The sequence below is a fragment of the Psittacula echo genome (assembly GCF_963264785.1).
Source record: "Psittacula echo genome assembly, chromosome: 7".
In the NCBI taxonomy this organism is placed as follows: domain Eukaryota; kingdom Metazoa; phylum Chordata; class Aves; order Psittaciformes; family Psittacidae; genus Psittacula; species Psittacula echo.
The window spans coordinates 19,734,682-19,758,088 of NC_137740.1; the positions used below are offsets into that span (position 1 = coordinate 19,734,682).

At 40.6% G+C, this 23,407-nt stretch overlaps 1 protein-coding gene across 8 annotated transcripts in view; it reads left to right on the top strand.

The window, feature by feature from the left end:
• Positions 1–23,407, top strand: part of ATF6 (activating transcription factor 6) — a 77,779-nt gene that overhangs the window by 22,866 nt on the left and 31,506 nt on the right. For 2 of the 8 annotated variants that reach the window (XM_080622809.1, XM_080622812.1), the window contains exons 11-14: positions 3,234–3,353; positions 4,244–4,346; positions 5,535–5,599; positions 9,305–9,419. In XM_080622809.1, coding sequence (XP_080478935.1) covers positions 3,234–3,353; positions 4,244–4,346; positions 5,535–5,599; positions 9,305–9,419 — 403 coding nt within the window. Of the gene's footprint in view, positions 1–3,233; positions 3,354–4,243; positions 4,347–5,534; positions 5,600–7,366; positions 7,392–9,304; positions 9,420–11,893; positions 12,000–12,579; positions 12,601–23,407 lie in introns of those variants that run through there. The other 6 variants (XM_080622810.1, XM_080622813.1, XR_013957365.1 and 3 more) reach the window with 5 other exon arrangements.

A 23,407-nucleotide genomic window follows, 5' to 3' on the forward strand; every position in this document is an offset into this window, starting at 1 on the left:
GCAGCCTTCCAGTATCTGAAGGGGGCCTATAAGGATGCTGGGGAGGGACTATTCATTAGGGACTGTAGTGATAGGACAAGGGATAATAGGTTGAAACTTAAACAGGGAAAGTTTAGATTGGATATAAGGAGGAAGTTCTTTACTGAGAGGGTGGTGAGGCACTGGAATGGGTTGCCCAAGGATGCTGTGAATGCTCCATCCCTGGCGGTGTTCAAGGCCAGGTTGGACGGAGCCTTGGGTGACACGGTGTATTGAGAGGTGTCCCTACCCATGGCAGGGGGGTTGGAACTAGATGATCTTAAGGTCCTTTCCAACCCTAACTATTCTATGATCTTATACAGCAACTGGGTTTACAAACACAGTATTTTGAAAGCTGATCTCATTTACTGTTTTATTGTTTAACAAAGTTTACCAGGTTGCTTTTCAAATGAATATGATTTTTTTTATCTTTAATATTACCCAATACATACGGCTTCAGAAACGTACACTTCTGGCTGTGTTGTTATGGTGTTAGTTACAGTGTGGTGGAAGAGAGCATATAAACAAGTGTATATCATGGAGTTTTTAATGACCTTCTTCAGTTCTTCATCTCTCTACTTTTTTCCCTGATCTTTATTTTAACTTGCATAGTTATGCTATTTGTCATATTATCTATCTCTTCCCACTTTTCAAGCCAGAGTATTTATTTTCTTAGTTGTTCAGGAGAAGGCTGGGGAAATTCAAAATTAAGAATATACTCTGAACTTAGCACCGTACTTCTTTAGAAATCTCTGAGTCTATCTTTATGCTTACCCATTATTTAATTACATAGCTGCTTTCAAGCTTCTAGATCTCTAGCATTCAGTGCACAAGTGAACATATAATTGTCTCCAGATTGAAGTCTGGCTAATCCAGCTCATGTTTTCCCCTTACAAAATTTATCCTATCAGATTCTCCCTTTCCAGTAAAGTGTTTTGGCTGATTGAACAAAGCCAGGCACAGATGTGCAAAAAGCTCTAATGTATTTTGCCATGCAGAAAGAAGGCAATAAATCAAAAGCATTTTAAGGCTGTAGCCATGGAGAGGGCTTTGTGTTCTGTATGACACGTTTCAAACCATGACTTATGTGACCTAGTAGTAGGGTGGTTCTCTTAGGAAGATATTCTAGTGCATGTACCTCCTCCTTTTCTTTTGCTCTTTCTCCCTGTTTTTTGGCAAGCTGTGAGCTCTTTGCTGCATATTCTCCTTTATCAGTTCTAGATGCAGTAAACAGGAGAAGCAGATACAAAGATGGAGAGAAAACTGGGAAAGGGAGGGGAATGTGAATAAGGTTTTCATAAGCTGTTATATTTGATTTTTCAGAAAGAAGTTGAGGTTTAGGAGCTACAAGTCTCTGTCAAAACCAGGACTAAGGCTGTCATACTCATACCCTATCAAGAAAAGAACTTATAATAGGTATTTGGTGATAGGCAATTAACCCTTAAGGAGGTACAGATAACCAGGAGAAAGGAATATTAGTTTTTGTTGCTGAAAGTGCTGTGGAATTTTGTGTTGAAATGCATGCACTTTTTCACCTTTTATCAAAGCCAAGCTACCTTCTGGAGACTGTTGGAGACAGTCCAGAAGATATCTGGACTTGTGCAAAGCCTTTGACACTGTCCCACATGACATCCTTGTCTCTAAATTGGAGAGACATCAATTTGATGGGTGGACCACTAGGTGGATAAAGAACTGGCTGGATGGCCGCACGCAAAGAGTTGTGGTCAATGGCTCGATGTCCGGCTGGAGACCGGTAACGAGTGGTGTCCCTCAGGGATCGGTGTTGGGACCGGTCTTGTTCAACATCTCTGTCGGTGACATGGACAGTGGGATTGAGTGCGCCCTCAGCAAGTTTGCCGATGACACCAAGCTGTGTGGTTCGGTTGGTACGCCGGAGGGAAGGGATGCCATCCAGAGGGACCTCGACACGCTTGTGAGGTGGGCTGATGCCAACCTTATGAAGTTTAACCATGCCAAGTGCAAGGTCCTACACCTGGGTTGGAGCAATCCCAGGCACAGCTACAGGTTGGGCAGAGAAGAGATTCAGAGCAGCCCTGTGGAGAAGGACTTGGGGGTGTTGGTCGATGAGAAAATGAACATGAGCCGGCTGCAGTGTGTGCTCGCAGCCCAGAAAGCCAACTGTATCCTGGGCTGCATCAAAAGGACCGTGACCAGCAGGTTGAAGGAGGTGATCCTGTCCCTCTACTCTGCTCTCGTGAGACCTCACTTGGAGTATTGTGTGCAGTTCTGGTGTCCTCAGCATAAAAAGGACATGGAACTGTTGGAACAAGTCCAGAGGAGGGCCACGAGGATGCTCAGGGGACTGGAGCACCTCCCATATGGAGACAGGCTGAGAAAGTTGGGGCTGTTCAGCCTGGAGAAGAGAAGGCTGCGTGGAGACCTCATAGCAGCCTTCCAGTATCTGAAGGGGGCCTACAAGGATGCTGGGGAGGGACTCTTCATCAGGGACTGTAGTGACAAGACAAGGGGTAACAGGTTCAAACTTAAGCAGGGGAAGTTTAGATTGGATCTAAGGAAGAAATTCTTTACTAGAGAGGGTGGTGAGGCACTGGAATGGGTTGCCCAAGGATGCTGTGAATGCTCCATCCCTGGCAGTGTTCAAGGCCAGGTTGGACGGAGCCTTGGGTGACATGGTTTAGTGTGGGGTGTCCCTGCGCATGGCAGGGGGGTTGGAACTAGATGATCTCAAGGTCCTTTCCAACCCTAACTATTCTATGATTCTATGTAAATCCTCTCCACTTAGTTGTAATCCAGTTTGTGGCTGTTCCACTGTCATATAGCTCATGGTCTTTACATCTGTATGGCTTTAGTGGCTAATAAATTTAGTATTTCTGTAGCAAATCTTGCACAGCTCTGAAATGAATGTTGCTTCTGCAGAGATCTTATGGTTTTCATATTATGGGGAATATTTTTACAGGCTACTTTTTATTTCAATATCTGGCCTGTTTGGGAAGAGATCCAACATCTGCTAATGTTCATCTATCTTCCCTGTGTTGAGTGCTATCAGACACCTTTGGGGAGCTGACTGAGTCCATTGTATGTTTGCTATAAATTGTTATTCACCTGTTTCAAATGTCCCATTGAGCAGCTGTAACCTTTGTAGATCTACTGATGGCAGTGCATATTCTCTGGATTTGGTCAAAGGTTCATGGAAAAAGTATTTTAAGGGATTTCTTTGTGTCTTCTCCCCCCAGCTATGATCGTTCTGTATCTGATAACAAAGCACTGATGATAGTCTCAGAAGAACCACTGTTATATATTTCACCACCCCCACCCCCCTGTCAGCCCCTGATTAACCGGACAGAGTCACTGAGGTGAGCAAACAGCCTTTTCTGATCATTTAAGCTTTTATAAGGAGTTTAGTTATAAATTGAGTGAGTGCTACTATGTAGACAACTGTGAATGATGTTATTGTCCATTCACAGTGTTCACCCAGTATGTGACCGGTGCCTCTGTAAGCGCCTGCACTGTGTAATATCTACTGCCATAGAGACAGGAGATCAACTTGCATCTTTGTAATCTTTTTATGGTTTTGGTGATGATTTTCACGCAGTTTTCATCCTGGTCATTTGTAATAACCAGATAACAATTTTCTGATTTCCTGGAGGCTTTTCATGACTCAGTAGAAATAGAATAAAAATCACTTCTTATGTAGGAATGTTCATAATATGAGGATCAAGTCCAGCTAAAAGCCTGTTCCATCTGAAGTACATAAAAGATGGCCTTCTACTCTTCAGCTTCTGATGCAAGCAGACTGAACGTGACACTGCAGATGTGCTTTATTCACTGTTAGAAAACAGCTAGCTCTGCTTGTTCTGCTTTGTCCATTCCTTGTCTCAAATTTAGTTGCCGTATTGTAGCCTTCTTAGCTAATATTTTTGTCTTGAACTGATCAACTTTTGATATTAAATTTCAGTAGTCCTTCCAGTAATTTCAGAATTACTGTTCATTGGGCAAAAGAAAGTACTGTATCTGCTTTATGTTGAAACATTTGTAATCCCGATGCTTCATAGATATTCCCTTATGAATTCCCTCATAAATTTAATCTTACAATTAAATTTTCTTACTCTGGTATTAAAAATATTATAAGGTACAAGAGTCGTAATCTGCAGCACCTTGTAGTAGCTAGTTAAACTGTTTTCTAAAATTAAGCAGTTCTGCCATTGGTCTTCAAAACATCTGTTAATGCTCTGGGTTTTTCTAGGCTGAATCATGAACTTCGCGGATGGGTTCATAGACATGAAGTGGAACGAACAAGATCTAGAAGGTTGTCGAATAACCAACAGCAGAAAGCACGGGTTACGCAGGTAGACAGGTTTATACTCGTGAGTCAGTATCATGACAAGATAATTTCAGACAGCATAACAAAATATTCTCTCTTACTTGTCCACGCTTGTCATTATAGATTAAAGTAGCAACGGTGCCTGTAAATAGAGTACCCTACACTTCCCATTTTGAATTGCTGCATTTGGTTGATTATTATGTTGTCAAAGTTCTTCCATTCTTGCTCTTGCATTCAGCCTAGAAGTTTTTATTTTTTTTTTTTTTAGCAGTCATCAAAATATGTTCATTGTTGTCTAAAATGAAATTAATGGCCTTTTCATGACTTCTCTGTAAGACTGTATAAGGATAAACGGTTAATAGAGAGAAACGCAGCCTGCAGCACATTGATCTGGCTCACTGTTAAGGAGCGCAGCTGATTGGTTTTGTTGAAATATTTCTATTTCGTTTTTTTGGTTTTTTGCTAGAGGGGTATGTTTTGGTAAGACTACAGAATTATGAAATTTGTGCTCATACTTCCCATTTTTTAGAATTCTTTTCATCTACATGGTATACCAATAGTGAGGTTGAAATTAAGACCATGAATTTTCAGAATGTTTCATATGATTAAGCGGTAGTAACAGCTTTAAAAAGAATTGAACTTCACAGTATGGGAAATACCATACTTTTCTAGAGAGAAAGCATAGAATATTGAACTTCAGATTCTTCTCCTTGGTGGCCAAAGGAGAATGGTAGAACATTAAATAGGCCAAGTTTGGGTGCTTCTAGTGTTTCAAACACCAGGAAGTGTGTTATGAGTAGTATATTTTGGCCATGGTAAAAAGTGATTTGACCTCAGAAGAATTCTGCAAATCTGAGGTCAGTGATAGCAAATTTTGCAGTTGAATGACACAGTATGTGCAGCTGTTGTGTGTGGTGCCAGCTTCCCTTCTTTGTCTCTGAATGTGTGACTTCAAATTTGCTGTAGTAAAGCACTTGGGGGTTTTTGTGGTTACAGCTTGACTGCTGGCCATTTCAGTTATTCACGTTGCACTAGTGGGGAAAAATGCACATTTGTTGTGGAGGGCACTGATTAACCTCTGCACCCCATTATATATTCACTGTTTGCTACAGATGTGCATCATATTGTATGTAGTGCCAAATCAAGAAAATGCTTTTTGTTTTCACTTTGTGTCACCTTTTTACTCCTTGCCTTCCCTCCCGCCCCTTTTCAGAGCTCCCTTAGCAAGAAGGCAGATTCTCAGCTAATGGCTATGCCTTACACAGACACCAGCGTCAGGTAAGACAACACCTGCTACTGTTTTCCACTTAATGACCTAATTTGTCACCAACAGGTTGTAAAAAAAAAAAAAAAAACAAACCTGTTTTCATCTTATCAGGATTCTTAAGCAAGGTGCTAGATTCATTTATTGGGCTAATTTCTCTTCCTTAGCAATGAATGCTTCTAATGATTTAAACTACACTTGAAGGGACCCTTGTACACAGCTGTTTTTCTAGGGTCTTTCTACCAATGAGCCTTAAGAAATTCTTTGCTTCACTCTGCAGAAGTCCCTTCCTAAAGAGATTTGAATCTTCGGGAGAGTAAGGGGGAAAAAGAGAATTGTCTTGGGACATCATTAGTTTATATGAAAGTTTCAAAGTCAGGTAAAAAGGAGGTTTCTTTCACTGTCTTCAAGAGTAGAGCCATTATAGCTAGCACCAAATTATTATGATGAAGTTAAAGTGTCATTACATTTTATTTGCATGGTTTGTCTCCATCTCCTTGATTTTCTCCACTGATAATTAGAACACACTAATTCAAAGTTTCCTGAAGCCCTCTGCCTATCCCCCCCACCATACCTGTACTGCCTTTCTTCCCTGGCAACAAGAACAACTGGAGAGAAAAACTTAAGGAAATGAAATTTCTCTCTCCTGAATTTCATATGACACTGTTTAAAAGGTTCTCTGCTTTGAAGTGCTGAAGAGGAGTACTTATACAGTATGAAGGGGACTTTCTGCTGAGAAGAACACCTGATGTGTTACTATTGAAAGTAATACAGCTGTGGCCCTTTATTTGTATTGCTGCTTTGAAAGCAGGAACACCCTTGGAGAAGGGAGTGAGTTGCAGGCAAATGTTATGGAATCCAGGCTGTCAAATTTTGATGTCTTGACTTATAAGAAAAAAAAAAGATAAAGCTTTTTAGTTCTACAGGCGGATGAAGGATGTCTGTTTTAATTGAAGACAGGATGAACAAACTGCATGACATAAAGCAGTTTAGTATACATACTTGCATTACTCTTATTAGAAACAGTCAGCAAGATCATGCAGCTCTGCATGCTCAGAAGGAAGCTGAGGGTTTTTTCAGATGATTGATGTTTAAATGAACAAGACCAGCAAGTCATGGCAGCTGCATGCTGTGACTGTCCTGAAACTGCTAAGAACATAGAACAGACTTTAAGTTCCTCCCAGAGCCATCATGTATTATATGCTCCATGAAATCATAGAATCAGAGAGTAGTTTAGGTTGTAAAGGGCCTCTGGAGATCTCTGGTCCAACTTCCTACCCAAAGTAGGTTTAACTTCTGGTTTACTGTGAGGTCCTGGGTTCCAGAAGAAGGTTTATGAATTGAAAAGTATTGCAGTGTAGTCAAAGCAGAGAAGGAAGATAAAAATCAAAGTGATTTCAAAGAAAATCATTAAAACCCCTCAACTCTCTATAGTTTCTCTAGCTTTCTTCAGAGGTGATTTTTATGAGACTTTCTGCAAGTGTGTTTTTATGGCTCCAGGTATCAAACTGGGACTCTCCATTTTCCTGTTTCTAAATTTACCACTATTAAGATGGTGTTTCGTGGTGCATAAAGTACTGTGTCAACAGCCACATTCCTTTGAACAACCATGTGGCTCTGTGATGTGTAACAGAGTGCCCTTCAAACGTAAACCAAAGTAAGACTTGTTTATTTTGCAACGAATGGCCGGACACAGCATCATTGTTTTGGATATACAGTTTAACATGATGCTTTGCACGTGTTTTTGGACCTTAAGTTACTTCTTTCCTTTCATGGAGCAGTCCATTGTGATTACCTTGAGATACTCCAAGGTAGGTATGGTGTAATACCTGTAATCTACTAGTATCACTTGGAATCTGGAACTAGTGTTAGATTTGTTCCATAGACCAGTAGAGCTTTGTAAAGTCCCAGTGGTTTCCAAATGTTTTGGAACATTTTTCTAGATGAACTTAGGGTTATAAAAGACTGGGGTTTCGGTTTAGCTGTATCTGCTGGAGTGTGGGTGAGCAAATGGATCTGCGGGACATGTTTCAGTTTTCAGGATGTGTTTTACTAAGCAATGCGTGGGTGCAATGCCTTTTATCACAGTAAAACTTCAGTGCTGAATCTCAGGGGCAGTTTTGTGGGCCTTCGTGTTTTTACGAGTGAGTCATCAAGCTCAAATTAGCTCCAGTCTTTGTTTCCTGTGTGTGTAGGATATGATCTGATTCCTCACTTGTGTAGATCTGCTAAAGAGGATACATAGGTTAGAGCTGCCTGCTCTTGATTGTCCAGGACTTACACCCCCAGTCCTGTTAAAGGGCAACTGGCTTGGCAGCTGCAGTCTTTTGGTTACAACAGGACTGTATTAGCAGTGGAAGAGGAGATAATGACAGTCTACTATTACTGCTGCCCAAGAAAATCACTTGATGATAGATTTGTGCCTTGTTTTGGGTGCATAGTTATATATATTTTAGAAACATACCAAAATAATCTAAATTAGCCACCATAGTTTAAAATCTGGGTCAGCAGAAGACAGCTTGGGAGGGATAGCCTGATCAGTGTTTTTGCCACAAATACTGCAAACAGACAGTATGTTATTAAAGTGGGAAAAAATTAAAATGACTGGTTAAAGTTCCAGCTAATGGCTTGTGTAAGTCCAACTTTCCAATCTGATTAAATTCTGGGGTTGTTTAGTCTGGAGAAGAGAAAACTCAGGGGGAACCTTATCACTCTCTACAACTACCTGAAAGGAGGATAGAGTGAGGTGGGGGTTGGTCTCTTCTCCCAAGTAACAAACAATAGGACAAGAGGTAGCAGCCTCAAGCTGCCCCAGGGGAGGTTTAGATTGGATATTAGGAAAGATTTCTTCACAGAGAGGGTGATCAGGCATTGGAACAGGCTGCCCAGGGAGTCACTGTCCCTGGAAGTGTTCAAAACCATGTAGATGAGGCCTTTAGTAATATGGTTTAGTGGTGAACTTTAAAGTCCTGTGGTAGTGGTTGGACTTGATGATCTTAAAGGTCTTTTCCAACCTAGTCAGTTCCGTGATTCAATGAAATATGTTATTTTTTAATAGGATTGTGGAAATACATGAAGCAATATATGCTAGGGATTTCTCACTTTTCCAAGATAAACAGTAGATAAGTACCATGATTGTATGGCTTGCCAGTGTTTTCCTTAGAATAGTTTATAATATAATAGTAAGATGAGAATTGTGAAAAAGATAATACAGAATTATGTAAATATCTTATTTTTGCTCCTCTGCCTAAATTGAAAGTCAAGAGCAAATCTTGTCACTTGACAGTAAATGAAAAGTTCTGTTTATGCATAACTTGCACTTCCTTCATTTTGAGTGGTTTGGGTTTTCAACAGTAAAAAAATAATTTCAGAATGACATTTCGTTCTAAAATTTGTTTTCAGAAGTCATCACATTTTTTCAGACACTTTAGGTTGACTTGAAACTTCCTTTTTTGTTGAGCTAGCAAGCGTTTGCCAGCCTCAGAAGCATGAAGAAAATCAAGCTGGGAAAAGTTTCCCACAGCAAGACCTTTAATTCACCTTTAATTTTCAAAAAATACCCATCAATTTAACTTTCTTTACCTGTGTTTAATGTTTGTCATGCTTCTCAATGGATGAAGAGCTGTTGATCTTTTGAAAAGCAGGTCTTTAAAGTCATTATCTCTCTGAAGTTAACTTTCTTGTCTGAAATAATTACCATCTCCCCTCCTTCATTTCAGCAGGAATTCAGGGAATGAGCTGCAAGTGTATTACGCCTCTCCAAGGAGCTATCAAGATTTTTTTGAAGCTATTCGCAGAAGGGAGGATACATTCTACGTGGTGTCATTTCGCAGAGTAAGCATAGTAGTTGGCCTTTTATGTGTATCCATAAGACTATTTCTCACACTGCGTGTGTTTTCTTCTAACACAAAAGATGACCTAGTCAAGGTTGAATCTAAATTTAGTTCTTCATAAGTGATGCTTCTATATATCTTTTACAGTAGTATGGCCAGATCATGGTCTTTGCAAAATATGCCCATCACAGTTAGGGATAGAAATAGAGCTTTGCAGAAAATGTTGTAGTGCCAGGGCAAGACAGCACAAAATTGCATGAACCCTCTGGTTAAACACTTACACATGTTAGCAGTCCAGAAATTGGAATAGTTAAGTGGATATTTATTCATAGGTGTATAAATCTTTTGTGTTTCCTGGTATAGGAGTAAATGTACCCTGTGCACATATTATTTCTGCTAGCTTAACATAATATTATTTCTATCTTCTCCTAAAACTGCTTTTGCAGTTTTGTGTGTCACATACTGCACCTGTGCAGGACTGTGTGCAGTGGCACCATTTTTCTGTTGTTTTGTGACTTATAAGTCAAGACAGATAAGCAATTCTGCTGTCTATGCCAGGATACAGCATAGGCTTGTACTGCACACACAGGCACATCCTCCCATTGCAGTTCAGTTAATGACCATAAAAGCTGGTTTAAAATTGAATTCCAGGTATTTGATGGTACTTTATGTACTGCAAGCCTGAGTGATGTTGAAGCCAGGACAGCTGCAGTAGTGAGAAGCTTCTTGGAATCTGGTGATGGAGATGATGAAGGCAAGCAGTGGTTGAAATGCCAACTGGTGGTTGTGACAGTTTATTCTCTCCCTTTTCCAGAGGTCTTCATGAGCCCTTAGACATATCTATGAGGCATCTTTGTCCTGGCCTGAAACTGGAGTCTTGACTTGATAAGTCTCCTGCCTTGCTATTTTGCGTTTGTAATACTAGATTGGAATTGTTATATGTGTGTTCATGACCAGCCATGGTTTTCATAGGACCCTGTAATTCCATTTGTTTCCTCATCACAGAAGTGTCCTGAGAGGGGTCCCACAGTGGTGGAGGACCAGTATTACCATTACAACAGTTCATACAGCTGCAACTAATTCTATGTAAGAGCACACAGATAAGCAAAGCTAGTTCTAGCAGTTTCTGTGTTGCCGTAGTTCTAGCAATCTGTAGATGCCATATGTATATAGGTAACACAACCCAGTTCAACCTGGTCTTAATTTGTGAGATACACATCTTTAGAAAAGGTTCAGGCGAAATAAAAATAGTGGTGCTCTTGTTAGGATTAGGGTTTTATGCAGAGTAGAAATATGAGGTTAGTTTCCAGTCTTGGGATTACTGAGTTGTGTCACAAGGCTGGAATTTTGTTATTAAATGCTTGGCATGTTCTGCTGTTCTTTCAGCTAGCAACACAAATATAGCCAGCACCAGGCTCCACGTATCCTGAGGATGAGTAGAAGGAAGTGGAGAATTGATATAAAAGTTTTTCTGGAAACTCTGAACAAAAAGCAGAATAGTGTTTGACTAGTTCTGCAATTGCAGGTGTTGCTCTAGTCCACCTGAATGCATGCATGGGTACATAGATTCTGTTTACACTGTCAGATTAATGATCTGGAAGTTGCCAGCTCTCATTTTGACTTGCAGAGCTGTTCCTGGAAACAGTGTCCTGTGCCACAGAATCTCTACTGCTTGGGTCTGTTCTATTGCAAGGACAGGTGTGAGGACTTTTAAAATCATGTAGAGAGTTTATTTGGTAGCAAAGCTGCTGCTATGTCTGTTTATGAATGAAATATCGTCAAATCGAAGGCACTTTTATGGATTACCTCATTTATTATTTCAGCAGAGTGAAACTAATCTAATGACAAGCTCTGCTGTGAGGCATTTTTAAATTCCTTGCTTGGGTTCTTTTGTGAGTGTAGAAGAAGGGACTCCTGTGTAGCCGAAGGGTTTGCATTCTTGCCATCAGCAGGGCCGCAGCCTGGAAAGCGCCCTTTCACATTCTCCTTAGGACTGCTGACTTCATATTCCTTGCACCACAGTTCCTTTTTCACTGATGATTGGGAGCTGAGAGGGGCTGATTTCTTCCTCAGCGTTTCAGAACAGAAACTTGCTGGCTTGTTGCTTGCTCGTTTGTCCAAGCTGGAAGGCAAGGCCTGGAGATGTTCTTGTTTTGTTCTCCTTTCTGGCTGTTTGCCCTACAGACACTCCCAAGCACTTAATAAGATTTTAAAAGCTATATACGAAAAAACAGGAATCATCCAGCTGAGAGTTCCAGGGAATAGATAGATCTGGTATTTGATGATGGTCCTGCTCCAAGTGGGAGGTGGGACTGAGAATCCCCAGAGATCTCTTCCACCTGATGTCTCTGGGATCCTCATTCCACATGCTTTCTGCTCTGTGCAGTGTCACATAACCAAGCATCTCTCCTGTGTACGTGTGATGAAATGTGATGCATTTTTTGTGTGTTTTCTGCATGTTCTCACTTGCACCAGAGGAGCTGTGCCCTGAGTTCCTTGGATTTCCTAGAAAATGGCATTTTCTAGGACTGCCCATGCTTCTCATATAGTAGAACTCAGCCAGGGCTTCAGAAGGTGCAAGGTAAGGGAGCAAATCTCCTATGCACTGTCTCATCCTCTCTCTGGTGATGCTTCGTACCTGTAACTGCCTATAAGACTGAATTTTTCATGATCTCATCAATTTTACTTTCTCTTGTTGCCTTGGAAGGCTTCTATGTCTGCGTATGTACAGTTAGAGTTTGATTTTATTTCCTTTTATAAGGAGAAGAGAGGAAAATAAAGTAGTATTTGGATCAGCTGAGTCTGTACGAGAAGCAGAGCTTTCACTCTGGGACTTCAGAGAAATTAATTTTCTGCTATTGCCAGGGGAATCTGTAATGCCATTTTTAAACGAGAAGAAATACGTAACTGACAGTAGTAAAAAAAGAATTCTTGAACTGAAGCGGTGCTGTCTCCTAGCTCTGCCAGACTGCAGCAGCCAGCATCTCTCGTAGGCAGGGCTCACCACCATTTAATTCTTGAGATGTTTAACTTTTAGGAAGTTAACTTTTCTTGCTGCTTCACATTTAGGAAGCCATTCTTTTCAGTGGTCTTATAGCATTGCAGAAGCTGACACCTAACACTGTAAAAAAATACACATTCCCCATTGTATGTGTTCACAGCTGGGCCCTCTGCTGTCCCCAAGTGCTCCAGCAGTCAGAAGCTATGCCTTTCCAATGGGTCTATAAATTGTGCTGATTTGGATTGGCTTTGGGAGCACATTCAGAGCTGAGAGGTCTGTGCAGCGGACACCAAGATCAAGATGCAGTGCTTCTGTGAAAAGGGTGCAGCAGTCTGAGCTCTGCTGAAGTGCACTGGAGTCTGCAGTTGGTGCTGAATCTTGCTTCCATTACTCCCAGGCCTGAGAGGCAGAACTGAGTCTGTTACTCTGCCAGCATCTTTGATTGCTGCCCTTTAAGGTCTGTGATACCAAGTCTGCTTGATATGTGCAAAAACCCCAGTGGAGCATGGCTGCAAAATTCCAGTTAGCTGATACAGTGTGCTCTGTCAGCAGGGAGATAGACACCTGGCTGCCCTTGCAGTTCTTCTGTAAGCCTGGCACCCAAACAGTTCTCTCTCAGAGCTCACGTCTGTTTTGCCATGGAGTATTCAGACCTGGAGATTATTTCTAGAATTACTTGAATAGAAGGTAATGAAGTAAATCATTGGAAAAAACAAATCCTTCCCAATTTACTTTGGCCTGAAGTATGCTGCTCCAGATTGTCCCACTCGTGTGGTTAGGATCAGAGTCCCCACAACTTGCAGTGATTAAACAGAAGATTTCCCCATCCTGGAAGATTCTGTCAGTGACCCTGTAATGACATCTCTGCAGGCTTATTAAGGACAGTGACATTTTCAGGGTAAGAACATAATTACTGTTCTTAAGGAAAGCGTGGTTTAAAGTTTGATTCTCTCGGGAAATTTAGAAGGCTACTTGCATTTCCTCTCACTACTTTCTTCATTGATTTCAAAGTCCAGTGCCTCCTGATATCCAAGTTTGCCAATTGCAGTTAATATAGCACATATACACTATCTTACAGTATATTGCAGTAAAAAAAAAATAAAATTAAAAGGTGATTCTGGTTAGAGCAGGAGTGATGCTGGCCCGGTGGAAATCAATGGCAAGCCTTTACCAACTTAATTAGGACCAGAATTTCACTTTGTAAATATCTGCTTCAGTGCCATAAACCATAGAGCTTCAGGGAAACTATGGATGAGAATTTCTGGTCCTATAAGCCAACATCTGCAGTGAGCATTTAAGGATTTCTCAAGTTCTGCAAACAGATTTTCTCTGAAGTGATTAAGCCAAATTTAAATCAGAACTTTTGTTCTTTTTTTGTGTGAATGCTCAGTGTGCTAGGAATAAAAATATCTACGTTGTGTTTTGCTTTTGTTGGCAATAAGCCTTTGCTGTATTAATTGTATTTGGGATGATATATTACTTTCAGGCAGCAAAAAATTATAATGTCTGCCTTTGACGTGCTTGTGTAGCAGTAGTTTGCTGTGCTGTGCACAGAGTAATGGCAATAGCCTAAATTGATTCAAAAGAGTATGGGTGAGCCAGGTTCACATTCACTGCACTCTTGATGCCATCTACATCCTGCAGGCAAAGCTGCTTTATAAGAAGTCAGCTTCAGATGATGTTTCATAGGCAGAAATTCAGTCCTGACATGTACTTTTCTCCTGTTCTGTTGCACTTGACAATGGGTGGTTTTCACTGAACATGAAGTTTTCTGCTGTTGACTTTGTTTGTGGATTTCTGTGGACTGGGATGTATAATTTGGTCTTCCATTCAGATAAAATGCACTGATTAGACTCACATAGTCCTGCTGCTCTGAAAGACACGTTAGCTATCTAATACGTTTGAGTCCTGTGGGTTTGCAACTGCTGCAAGTTAACATGCATTTTTTTTGAAAGATTTTACAAACTCCCCTTTCTCCTGGGGAACCTAACCTTAGCTATTCAGAGGAAAAAATTACTTTATCCCAGGGTTTTAAGAGCTTGTCCTATATTGTATACAGATGCTGAGAATAATATGTGTGGAAAGGACTGAGGCTCAGGGCACAGTATCTATGATAAGATTGTCTGTCCTTTTCAGAGCAGAGGTCACCCTTTAGCCTCTCTTCTCTGTGAGGCCAACCCTTGCCTCCCTGGGAAAATTTGAGAAGGCAAACGGTGTGTGTGATTGTGCTTTAGCATGCCTTGAAGCTCTGCAAACCAGCCTCTGTCAAATTATGGATGTAATTTGACTTTCAAATTTGAAAATCCGTTATGAAAACCTCCTGTTTCCATCAAAATGTCACTAGTGAAAATGAAGTCTGGTGCGCTGCATTCTTTGTTACAAATTCCTTCTTTTCTGGCTAAATTGGATTTTTTCTGTGTCAGAGAAAACTTTCTTCTCCCAAATCCTTGCTGTTCCTATGAAAACAGTGAAGCAAGCTTGCTTTCTGATCTTTCTTGAACTGTTGTCCTTCCTCATGTGGAATATTCCTGGTAGGTTAGGAGTAGGGAAAGATGACTATAAAAAGGGAGGTGGTGTAGAGAAGGTTTCTCTGTGGCCTTCTGGATACTTAGCTGGAGAAGATGTTGCTTTTGGTAGCATCTTAAGAGCTTAGCCTAAAAACCTCCAGAGAGAAATACAATAATCTAGGATTAAGACTGAAAATTTATGTTGGTCTATGGAGCACAAATGGCTTTACCTCAATCCTGGGATTATCAAAATACATGTGTACGAGAACAACACAACTTCAAGTTTAAGTAACAGGAAGCTCCAAAGAAGTTTTTGTAGGTTTTCAGCTAAAGGGTGTCAATTCTTCAAAGCATTTCTATCAATGTCTTCCAGTATTTTCCAGCAAAACCTCTGATTGCTTCATTATTTCTCCCTGTTGTTACTCTGCAACACCCAGAGGTTGTGTTCCCATGTAAGAACATACTTCCAAGAGTGAATTAACAAAGGGCTATGCATGTGCTCTAGCGAGCAAGCAGGCTGAGTGAAGAAGAAAGAGAAGGAGCCAGGCAATGAGACGCCTTGGATGTGCACTCAATGGAAACCAAAGAGGAACAGCCAGCAAGTACCAGTTGCAATGTAGTGTCTCCTGGGCAGCAGCTGTTTGGCTCAGCCAGATGCAAACAGTGATTAGGATGGACCTGAACAAGAATGCAAAACGCGTTTCTGAGAAGGGAGGTAATGCCTGTCACATGAAGCGAGGTTTTGTTTCCTTTGGAAGTGTCTTGTCTGTTCCTAGCTCTCCAAGACATTTTGGAAGCAAAGTCTTAGTCATTCTGATTTTTATCTCTTTGGATCCCTTTAAACCTTACTGTCCTCCAAATAAAATTGAGAATGAGTGTATGGTGTTGAGGACAGATGTATAAGCAGACAGAAAAGTTCTTTGAATATGTCTGACATGGAGCAAAAGATACTCTTGGGATTTGTGTGTATAGTCTTGATTTGTTTGTCTTCTATATGGTTGCTGGAACTTCATGAATCATATTAATGCTGTCACTAAACTTCTTTCAGCCTTATATGTCCCAGGCCTAACTAATACTTTGTTATTTTTAAACTAGTATTTGGAAGGACAACATACACTGTAGATAATTCTAGTGAAAATAAAACATACTGCAAAAAATTTCTCCAAAACCCAAACTGGTTGCAGACAGACGTGACCAGTAATAGTATACATGTATTTAAAATATGCTGCATGCTTGACAGACAAAGAGTTGTGGGCAAGAAATAGAGGAAGATTGTTGGTTTTGGAAAGCCTCTGTAAAAGAGCCACTGCTTATGAAATTGGTGTGGACATAGGCTAGAGAAGTATAATTGGGAAGTGTGGGAGGAAGATGTGATTATAAAATGGGAATTGTCTCAGCAAGGAAGTGACAGCGGTATCTCACTTATTAAGAACAGAGAACAAACAACTGCCGACATTATAGTGAGCAGGAACACAAGTTTATCCACAAACAAGTAATGTGCATTCAATTAGAGCAGGCAGTGGAAATGCAGCTCTGAAGAAGTTCCTTTCCTTCAAGAAATAACACAAGCTTAATAATGCATTAATAATTCTTTAATAATGCTAGGTAATAATACATTTTCCTTTAGTGATAGCATGGTATTCATTGAAGAAAATTTGGCTTTAGTTATTCTGAACAGTTCCCAGAAGGGAATGATGGGCTCTTGCTTTATGATCTGTAGCAGTATTTAATTTTGGAATCGATGCTGACCAAGTCCTAACTGTATAAAGACAAAAATGACACCTTCAGCTCCGGAGCTACAGTAGCCACTATGGCATTGACTTGTGTTTGGTAGGAATGAGCTTCTGAATGAAAAAATGACCTTCATGATAGTTTATTTGCCTTGAGTTAAGTATATGCAGAGTGCACTTTGAAATACCCATGCTTATTTTCTTAGTTGCACTTCACACCTTCACAGCTTCAGACTAGATTTTGAGACTAAATTTCCAGATTTTATTTCTGACAACCCTGGACAGAATCTTTAGAAAAGTAAAATTTGCAGAATTGAGATGTTCTTGGTTTCATTAGGTAGTGTTTGTGGCCACAATAGAAATCATACCTTTTAGCGAATGTTAATTTTGATAATATTACATTCGAGAGCATTATTTAAAATCTTAGGCATGCTTTTAGAGTTAATTCTCGTCAGAGAAAGTTATTTGCTTCCAGTTTGAATTAGTTCTTTTGCCAGATTTTTAGCTGGACAGCACACAAAGCTTGTTTTATGAAGTAAGAGCCCAGGTGCTATTACGAGTGTGTGCTGATCATCATCACCTCCCATTGGACCAAACAGAACACTTGTGGCTTCCAGGTTTTATTTTTAAATCACACTCCTAGGACAAGAAATGTGATAAAATTAACTGTACATTTTCATCTGTTGAACTTTGGGATTTGAAATTTGTAACTTACTTTAAAACTGAGAGTGGAACATAAAGCTGTTTTCTACCTCTGGGACTCGTGGTTGCTTGGGGCCTATTTACTGGGATGCAGTAGGTGCAGAAATTCACTTGCTCCTTATGAAGGGCTAAGAAATGTTAGGAGACTCTGGCACCTCAATCTGCTCTCTATGAATCTTAGAGAGCAGTAGGGCCTTTTCCCCAGAATGCAGTCTTTTTTTAGTTCACTGTGCTTTATCACAGTATCAGGATGGGTCTGTTGCACAAGTGTATGCTCTGTGGTTAAATGCTCTTTTAAAGACTCCTATATAGGTGTGTTCTGCCTGTGTCCGTAGCAGCTTTTCACAGCTTAATTCTTTTACAATGTATTTCCATACCAGCTCCCAGTAGGGTGGACTTCTGTTTCTGATAGTTGAAGCAGAGAGATGGGTCTAAGAATGAGATAATTTTGTTTCATGCCTGGTATAGGTTGTTCCTCACGATGTAGTTGGATAAACTGGAGTTTTGCCAGCATAGTTGACAGAAACTGCCCGTCTTTGGGTCAGTGATTAAGAATTTGGACTATCTCAGGCTAAGCTGAGAGATCTTTCATGCTGGAAACCACAGGTCAGGAAATCCTCTTTGTGTTTTGATTGCAAATGTTAAAATGTGCCTATGAATCATGCTGGCACTAGTAAATACTTCTGATCAGGAGAAGGCAAAGCTATGTGGGAGGGGCATGTGAACAACTCAACAGCATGGTGCACCCTGAGAGTACTAGGTAGAAATGGCCTATCTGTTAAATTCCCTATGGCCACTGCCCTTGGAGGTTGGTTAACAAAGCTCCACTAAGCATTGCATTGCTTATTATCGTGATTATTATCGTTCCTTGGTGTTGTGACTATCCAAAATGAATTTTGAAGTGTCAGCTATCTCAAAGAGGTGTCATACCTGATATGAGGAAAGCAGTCTAAGCCGTGCTGAGACTGGGAGCTCACTCTATAAGTAAGGTACACAGGCCTTATTCTCTTGATTAGTCCAGTCAGGCTCCTGCGCATTAAACAATACTCTCCCCTGAAACTCTAGAAGTGGACATTCCCAAGCTGTTCTTCAGTGATGGTTCCTTCTCTGATGCTTTGGCCAGTGTGGGGGTTCCTGGACTGAATCACTCATTAGCATCTGGGAGGCTGTTGTTTAATCTCCTTTCCAGGAAACCAGCATGCAGCTTTCCTCCTTTCTAGGAACAGTCCTGGGTGCTTGGACCTGGAGTTTTTCATCAAGATCAGGAACTCAGTAGGTAGTCATTGGGCAGGTGACTACTGGAAAACAAGGTTGAAAAGGAACCGTTGTGTTATCTTAGGTAGTCTGGAGCCAGCATCTCCAGAAGGATATCTCTTTGGCATCAGGGAAGGACACTGTGGGTTTCTCTTTGCTTTTGCTAAACCATCTGTTTGGAATTTGCTTACCAGCTGTAAGTTTCCGGCAGGCAACCAAGGTGCAAGAAGTTTCCTAAATTCTCAAGCTTAGTTTCCGAAGCACCCACATGGAGAAATGTGGACAAAAATAAAACAGGGCATAAACATTTGGAGAAAAAGGACAGATGCAGCAGTGTTCTTGATGTAAAATTTTTACAAAAGCACTTAATTGTGGCTCTAGGAAAATAAGAGAAATTGTAAAGAAATATGTTTACACAAGCACAAGGGAACTCTTTAGGTTTAGGCTAAACACAGGTGATACTATAAATGCTAAAAAAGGAATTTTAAGCCCGCTGGGTAAACTGTTGCAATGTCGTGACATGATATTTCCATTTCAGTGTAGAGTTGATTAGTATCAGCTTCGTATGGCAGTCCAGGATGAGAATTTTACCAACAGCATGTGACTTGTCAAAAGGATAGAACAAATGCATGTAAAAAGTGTGTATGTACTTCAGTCTCATTATCTTGCACATGTGTGTCAGTAAACAAGAGAGTACTGCTGCAGACCTTGTCAGGGAGAACAGCCTGGTGTCTCGTATGTTTGTGAATAATTAGCTTTTAATTCCCTACAGCACTTCTGCCCCTCCTCTGCTTTCCTGGCAGTTATAACCATCATCTTCTTGCAGATTATTTCTGCAGACCTCTTCACATGGATCAAATTGTATTGGACTGTATAAATCTCTCCAAATCTTAATAATTGATTTAAGAATTTACCTGTTTGGTTATAGAAGTCACTTCCAGAAACTTAATTCTCATAGAAAATAGATGCTGAAGAGCAAGACTGGTCTGGATTAAAAGAAGGAAAATAAATCAAGAAACATATCTCAATTATGGCACCTTTTATCCAGTTCTGTTACAAATCACATTTATCTGCTTGCAGTACTTTTTCTGTTTGAAAACATCCTGACAAAGCCTTGATACAGCTGCTTTGGCTTGCATGAAATTACAGTATTGAATCTGACCCGTCAAACAATGTGCTGTCATGCTCCTTGTGTGTGTTTCGCTCCCAGTAACGGCATGTGCGGTTGTTGCAGGGCTGTGTGCACTTTTGGTATGCTTAGAAGAAGATTTCTGTGTGATCAGATGCGGAGAGGAAAATGATCTGCAACTTGGGGACTGCCTGGATTTCATGTTGCTTTGTGCAGGTCAGGGGTAGCTTCTTCAGAGCCAGGAGATGTTCAGAGAGCAAGAGGCAATGCAAATGAAAGGAAGTGCATCCACCAAGATGAAGTAGCCTCAGACTCATGCTCTTCTGCATACCCTCACATTGAAGGCCTGTTTAGATATTTGCATTGGTGATTTTAGGTAATAGAAAAAATAGAGAATACAGCTATTAAATTGGTTGATGACAAACTGAGTGGCCCTCCAACTGTGTTGGAGGAGAGGATTAGGAGTTAGGGCCATCAGGGTGCTCAGTACCTCTCGTGTTTTGTGGAAGTTGTAGTGGGTCCAATATGTTTAATCTTCTTGCATAGAATTAAAACCACTACAGTAGTAAGAAAAAGTATAGTTCAAATGATTAAAGAAGTGTTCATGCAATTGATGCTGTCCATATAGTGAAATCAGGTTTTTTGGCATAGTATTTGTAGCCTCAGTGTCTGAGAGTACACTGTTGTACTTACTTGTCTAAAAACCTTCACGCATCATTCTTCACATCTTTATTCTATGATTAGAATTCCAAAGAGCCTTTCTTTAACCTGAAAGTCCCCTGTATTTTGAAATAGTTAGAAAACCTGGAAACTCCAGTGGCTTGGTGAAATGTTGTCACTGGGGCATTTCATTTTTTAAACCCACATATATGAAAACACAGCTTCTGTGGTTCTCTGATATTGTTGTATCATACTTTGCAAAATATTGGCAGAAAATGTTGAAATTAGCTTGAATTTTCTTTCACAAACAAAATGTACTTAATTAGAATACTTGAAGGCAAAAGCATTAATTGTAGTTCTAGATGTTTAAGTTAGCAGCACATGTCAAGTGAGATGTGCATAGATAAAGTCACAGAACTGCACCCATTCATTTCTGTTTGATATCACTGGCACCATCTCCCTGTACACCAGAGTTTCTAAATAATCATTAATGAAAAGGATTTTGTAAAAATCCACCACTATGGAGTTTGGCTCCATTGTCTCTGCAACTACCTTCAGGTAGCTGCAGGTTGCTCCTAGATTAGCTGCTTTGTCTCCTCTTCAGCAGACTGAACCAGCCTAGCTCCCTTCATCTCTCTTCACAGACCACATGCCTCAGGCCCTGACCTGATCTTGGTAGCCTCTGCTAGCCCCACTCCGGTTTCCTCACATCTGTCTTTGCTTCGGAGAAGGGGACTCCAAACTTTGCATGGTATTCCAACTATAGTTTCACAGTGCTGAGCAGAAGGTCACAGAACTTTCCTCAGTGCCCTGGCCACACTCCCTGAATTTGGCTTAGGTTTGCTTGATTTGCTGTGTTCCTCTAATACTTCTGTTTTTCTTCTGTAACTTCTTTGCATCTGGGTTTATTTCTTAAATTGTTTTACAGACTGCTGTTGCTGCTTTATGGACTACCAGGCACCACAAATTCTCAGGCACCACACAAGGCTCCTTCTTCACTTAGTGAGACAGAAAAGCTCCTTTAAATTTTTCCCACCTATCTCAAAACACTTACTATTGCATGGGATGAATTTCCTTCGGGAGGTGCCTCTCTCCTTCTGTAGATATTAAAGGAAGCCTAGTCAGCTCATCAGACTTCTAAAGCTGGAAAAAATTAATCTTACCCTAAGTGGGGAGATGAAAGTCTTCTATTTGCTCCAGCCAGTATGTTTTAAATGTGGTTCAGAGTTGGCAAGTATTGATAGAAGAAAACATATTGCTCTCCAGGAAGAAAGACAGGCCCAGCCTGAAAGCTATAGCCTGATCTGTCTTTTGAGTAGCGTGCAAGCAAGCATCTTTTTACATTTTTATCTTCCTGAGGCTGACCTTACACTCTTTTCAATCTAATCTGGTGCCTGTGATCTTCCTAATTCAATTGTCATGACAGGCAGGCAGTTACTCTCATACACAGATGGACAAGGAGTGTGATGTTTTTACACCAGTTTATACTCCTGTGTTTATCCTTTATCCATCAGACTTCAGACGAGGATCCAAGTAAACTATTGTCACAAGAGAAAGCTTTCTTCTAGGGAAACTGCTGGTTTGGTCATGAAAAGTGCACAGTGCCTTGCCTCCATCACAGTGCAGTAAGTTTTGATGGCTTGTCTGAATTCCCACAGCACCACAGTAAAAAAAAAAATAAATAATGCTGTGCTCTTACACTGTTCAAAATTGAATGATTTCTTCTCTTCCCTAGATACACATGAGCAGCTTCCAGGATTTTTTTAGGATAAAAACCAGTGAGTAATTAAAAAGTTTACCACCACCAAAAAGGAGAGTTGCTGTTACCAGTGTCAGTTCCTTGGTTGTGCCTCTTCGCCAGATCTGTCCTTGAGCAATTTATTGTGTTGTCAGAAAAACAGCTTAAAGTTCAGGGAAGTCGCAGGAGGGTCTGGCAGTTGCCGGAGGCTGGCACGGAAGGTGCGAGGGCTGAGGGGCAGAAGAGGAACCCTTTGGTTCTGGTGGCTGTGCTCAGCCACCTGTAGGATATGCCCAGCCATTCTGAAGTGCACTTCTGTATGGTGGGTTAGTGGTGCTTACGGAAGAATCCTCGATGCCAGGCATCCAGGATCCTTTTTACCACCAAGCGTGAGTTAATCATGTAACTTATTTATGTCTTTTAAAACCATTTTCTATGAGGTTGTTTCCTTATTTTGGTTTGAGGTTTTCTTTTTTTGGGGGGAGGGAAATATTAAAAGGTTATAGATGTTTTTTCCCTTAAAAAATGTAGTCTGTTTCTATAACTGATTTACATCTTCTTCAGCAACACTAGAAATTCAAATAGGGCAGATGTTTGCCAGAAAAACTGGACTCAGAACTGAGATTTAGAAGTGAAACTTAGCTACAAATGTGAAGAGAAGGAAGCTCATCAGGTTGGGGTAAATTTGAGTTATGTGAACCAATGGACAAAAAAAAAAAGAAAGGAAACTTCATACTATCTTGTTTCAGCAAAGATTATTAATAACAGAGGTAACTGTTTCTGTAGCACTATTATATTGAATGTCTCTTTAATTAGAAGAAACTATGAATAGTTGATGAAATCTTCAGCCATGCAGATGTCCTGGGATCTGCAGAATGAGAAACATCTTTCCAACAGGCATCTGTAATGCAATACACATTTCACAGATTAAAATGCTGCCGTCAAATTTGGATTCAGTACACTGCATGTTGATATTAAAACTGTGTTGTCTCTGAAGTGAGATTTTGGGAAAAACAAAAGGCAGTTAGGATTTGGAGCACCAGCTCTGGCCCAAGTGTGCCAAACCACCGTCCAGCCATTGGCAGCCTGAGAACTTTGCCTGTCCCTGCTGCCAAGACATAGAGAGACCCACCCAAGACTGAGCTGAAGTCATTACGGAGCTCTGGGTAAATCTCGGGGATTCAAGCGAAAAGGCAGTCTTCCTGCTGACTGAGAAGAGCATTTGTTTCCTTGTTATCTGGTTGTGTTTCTTTCTGTATCTCTCATGT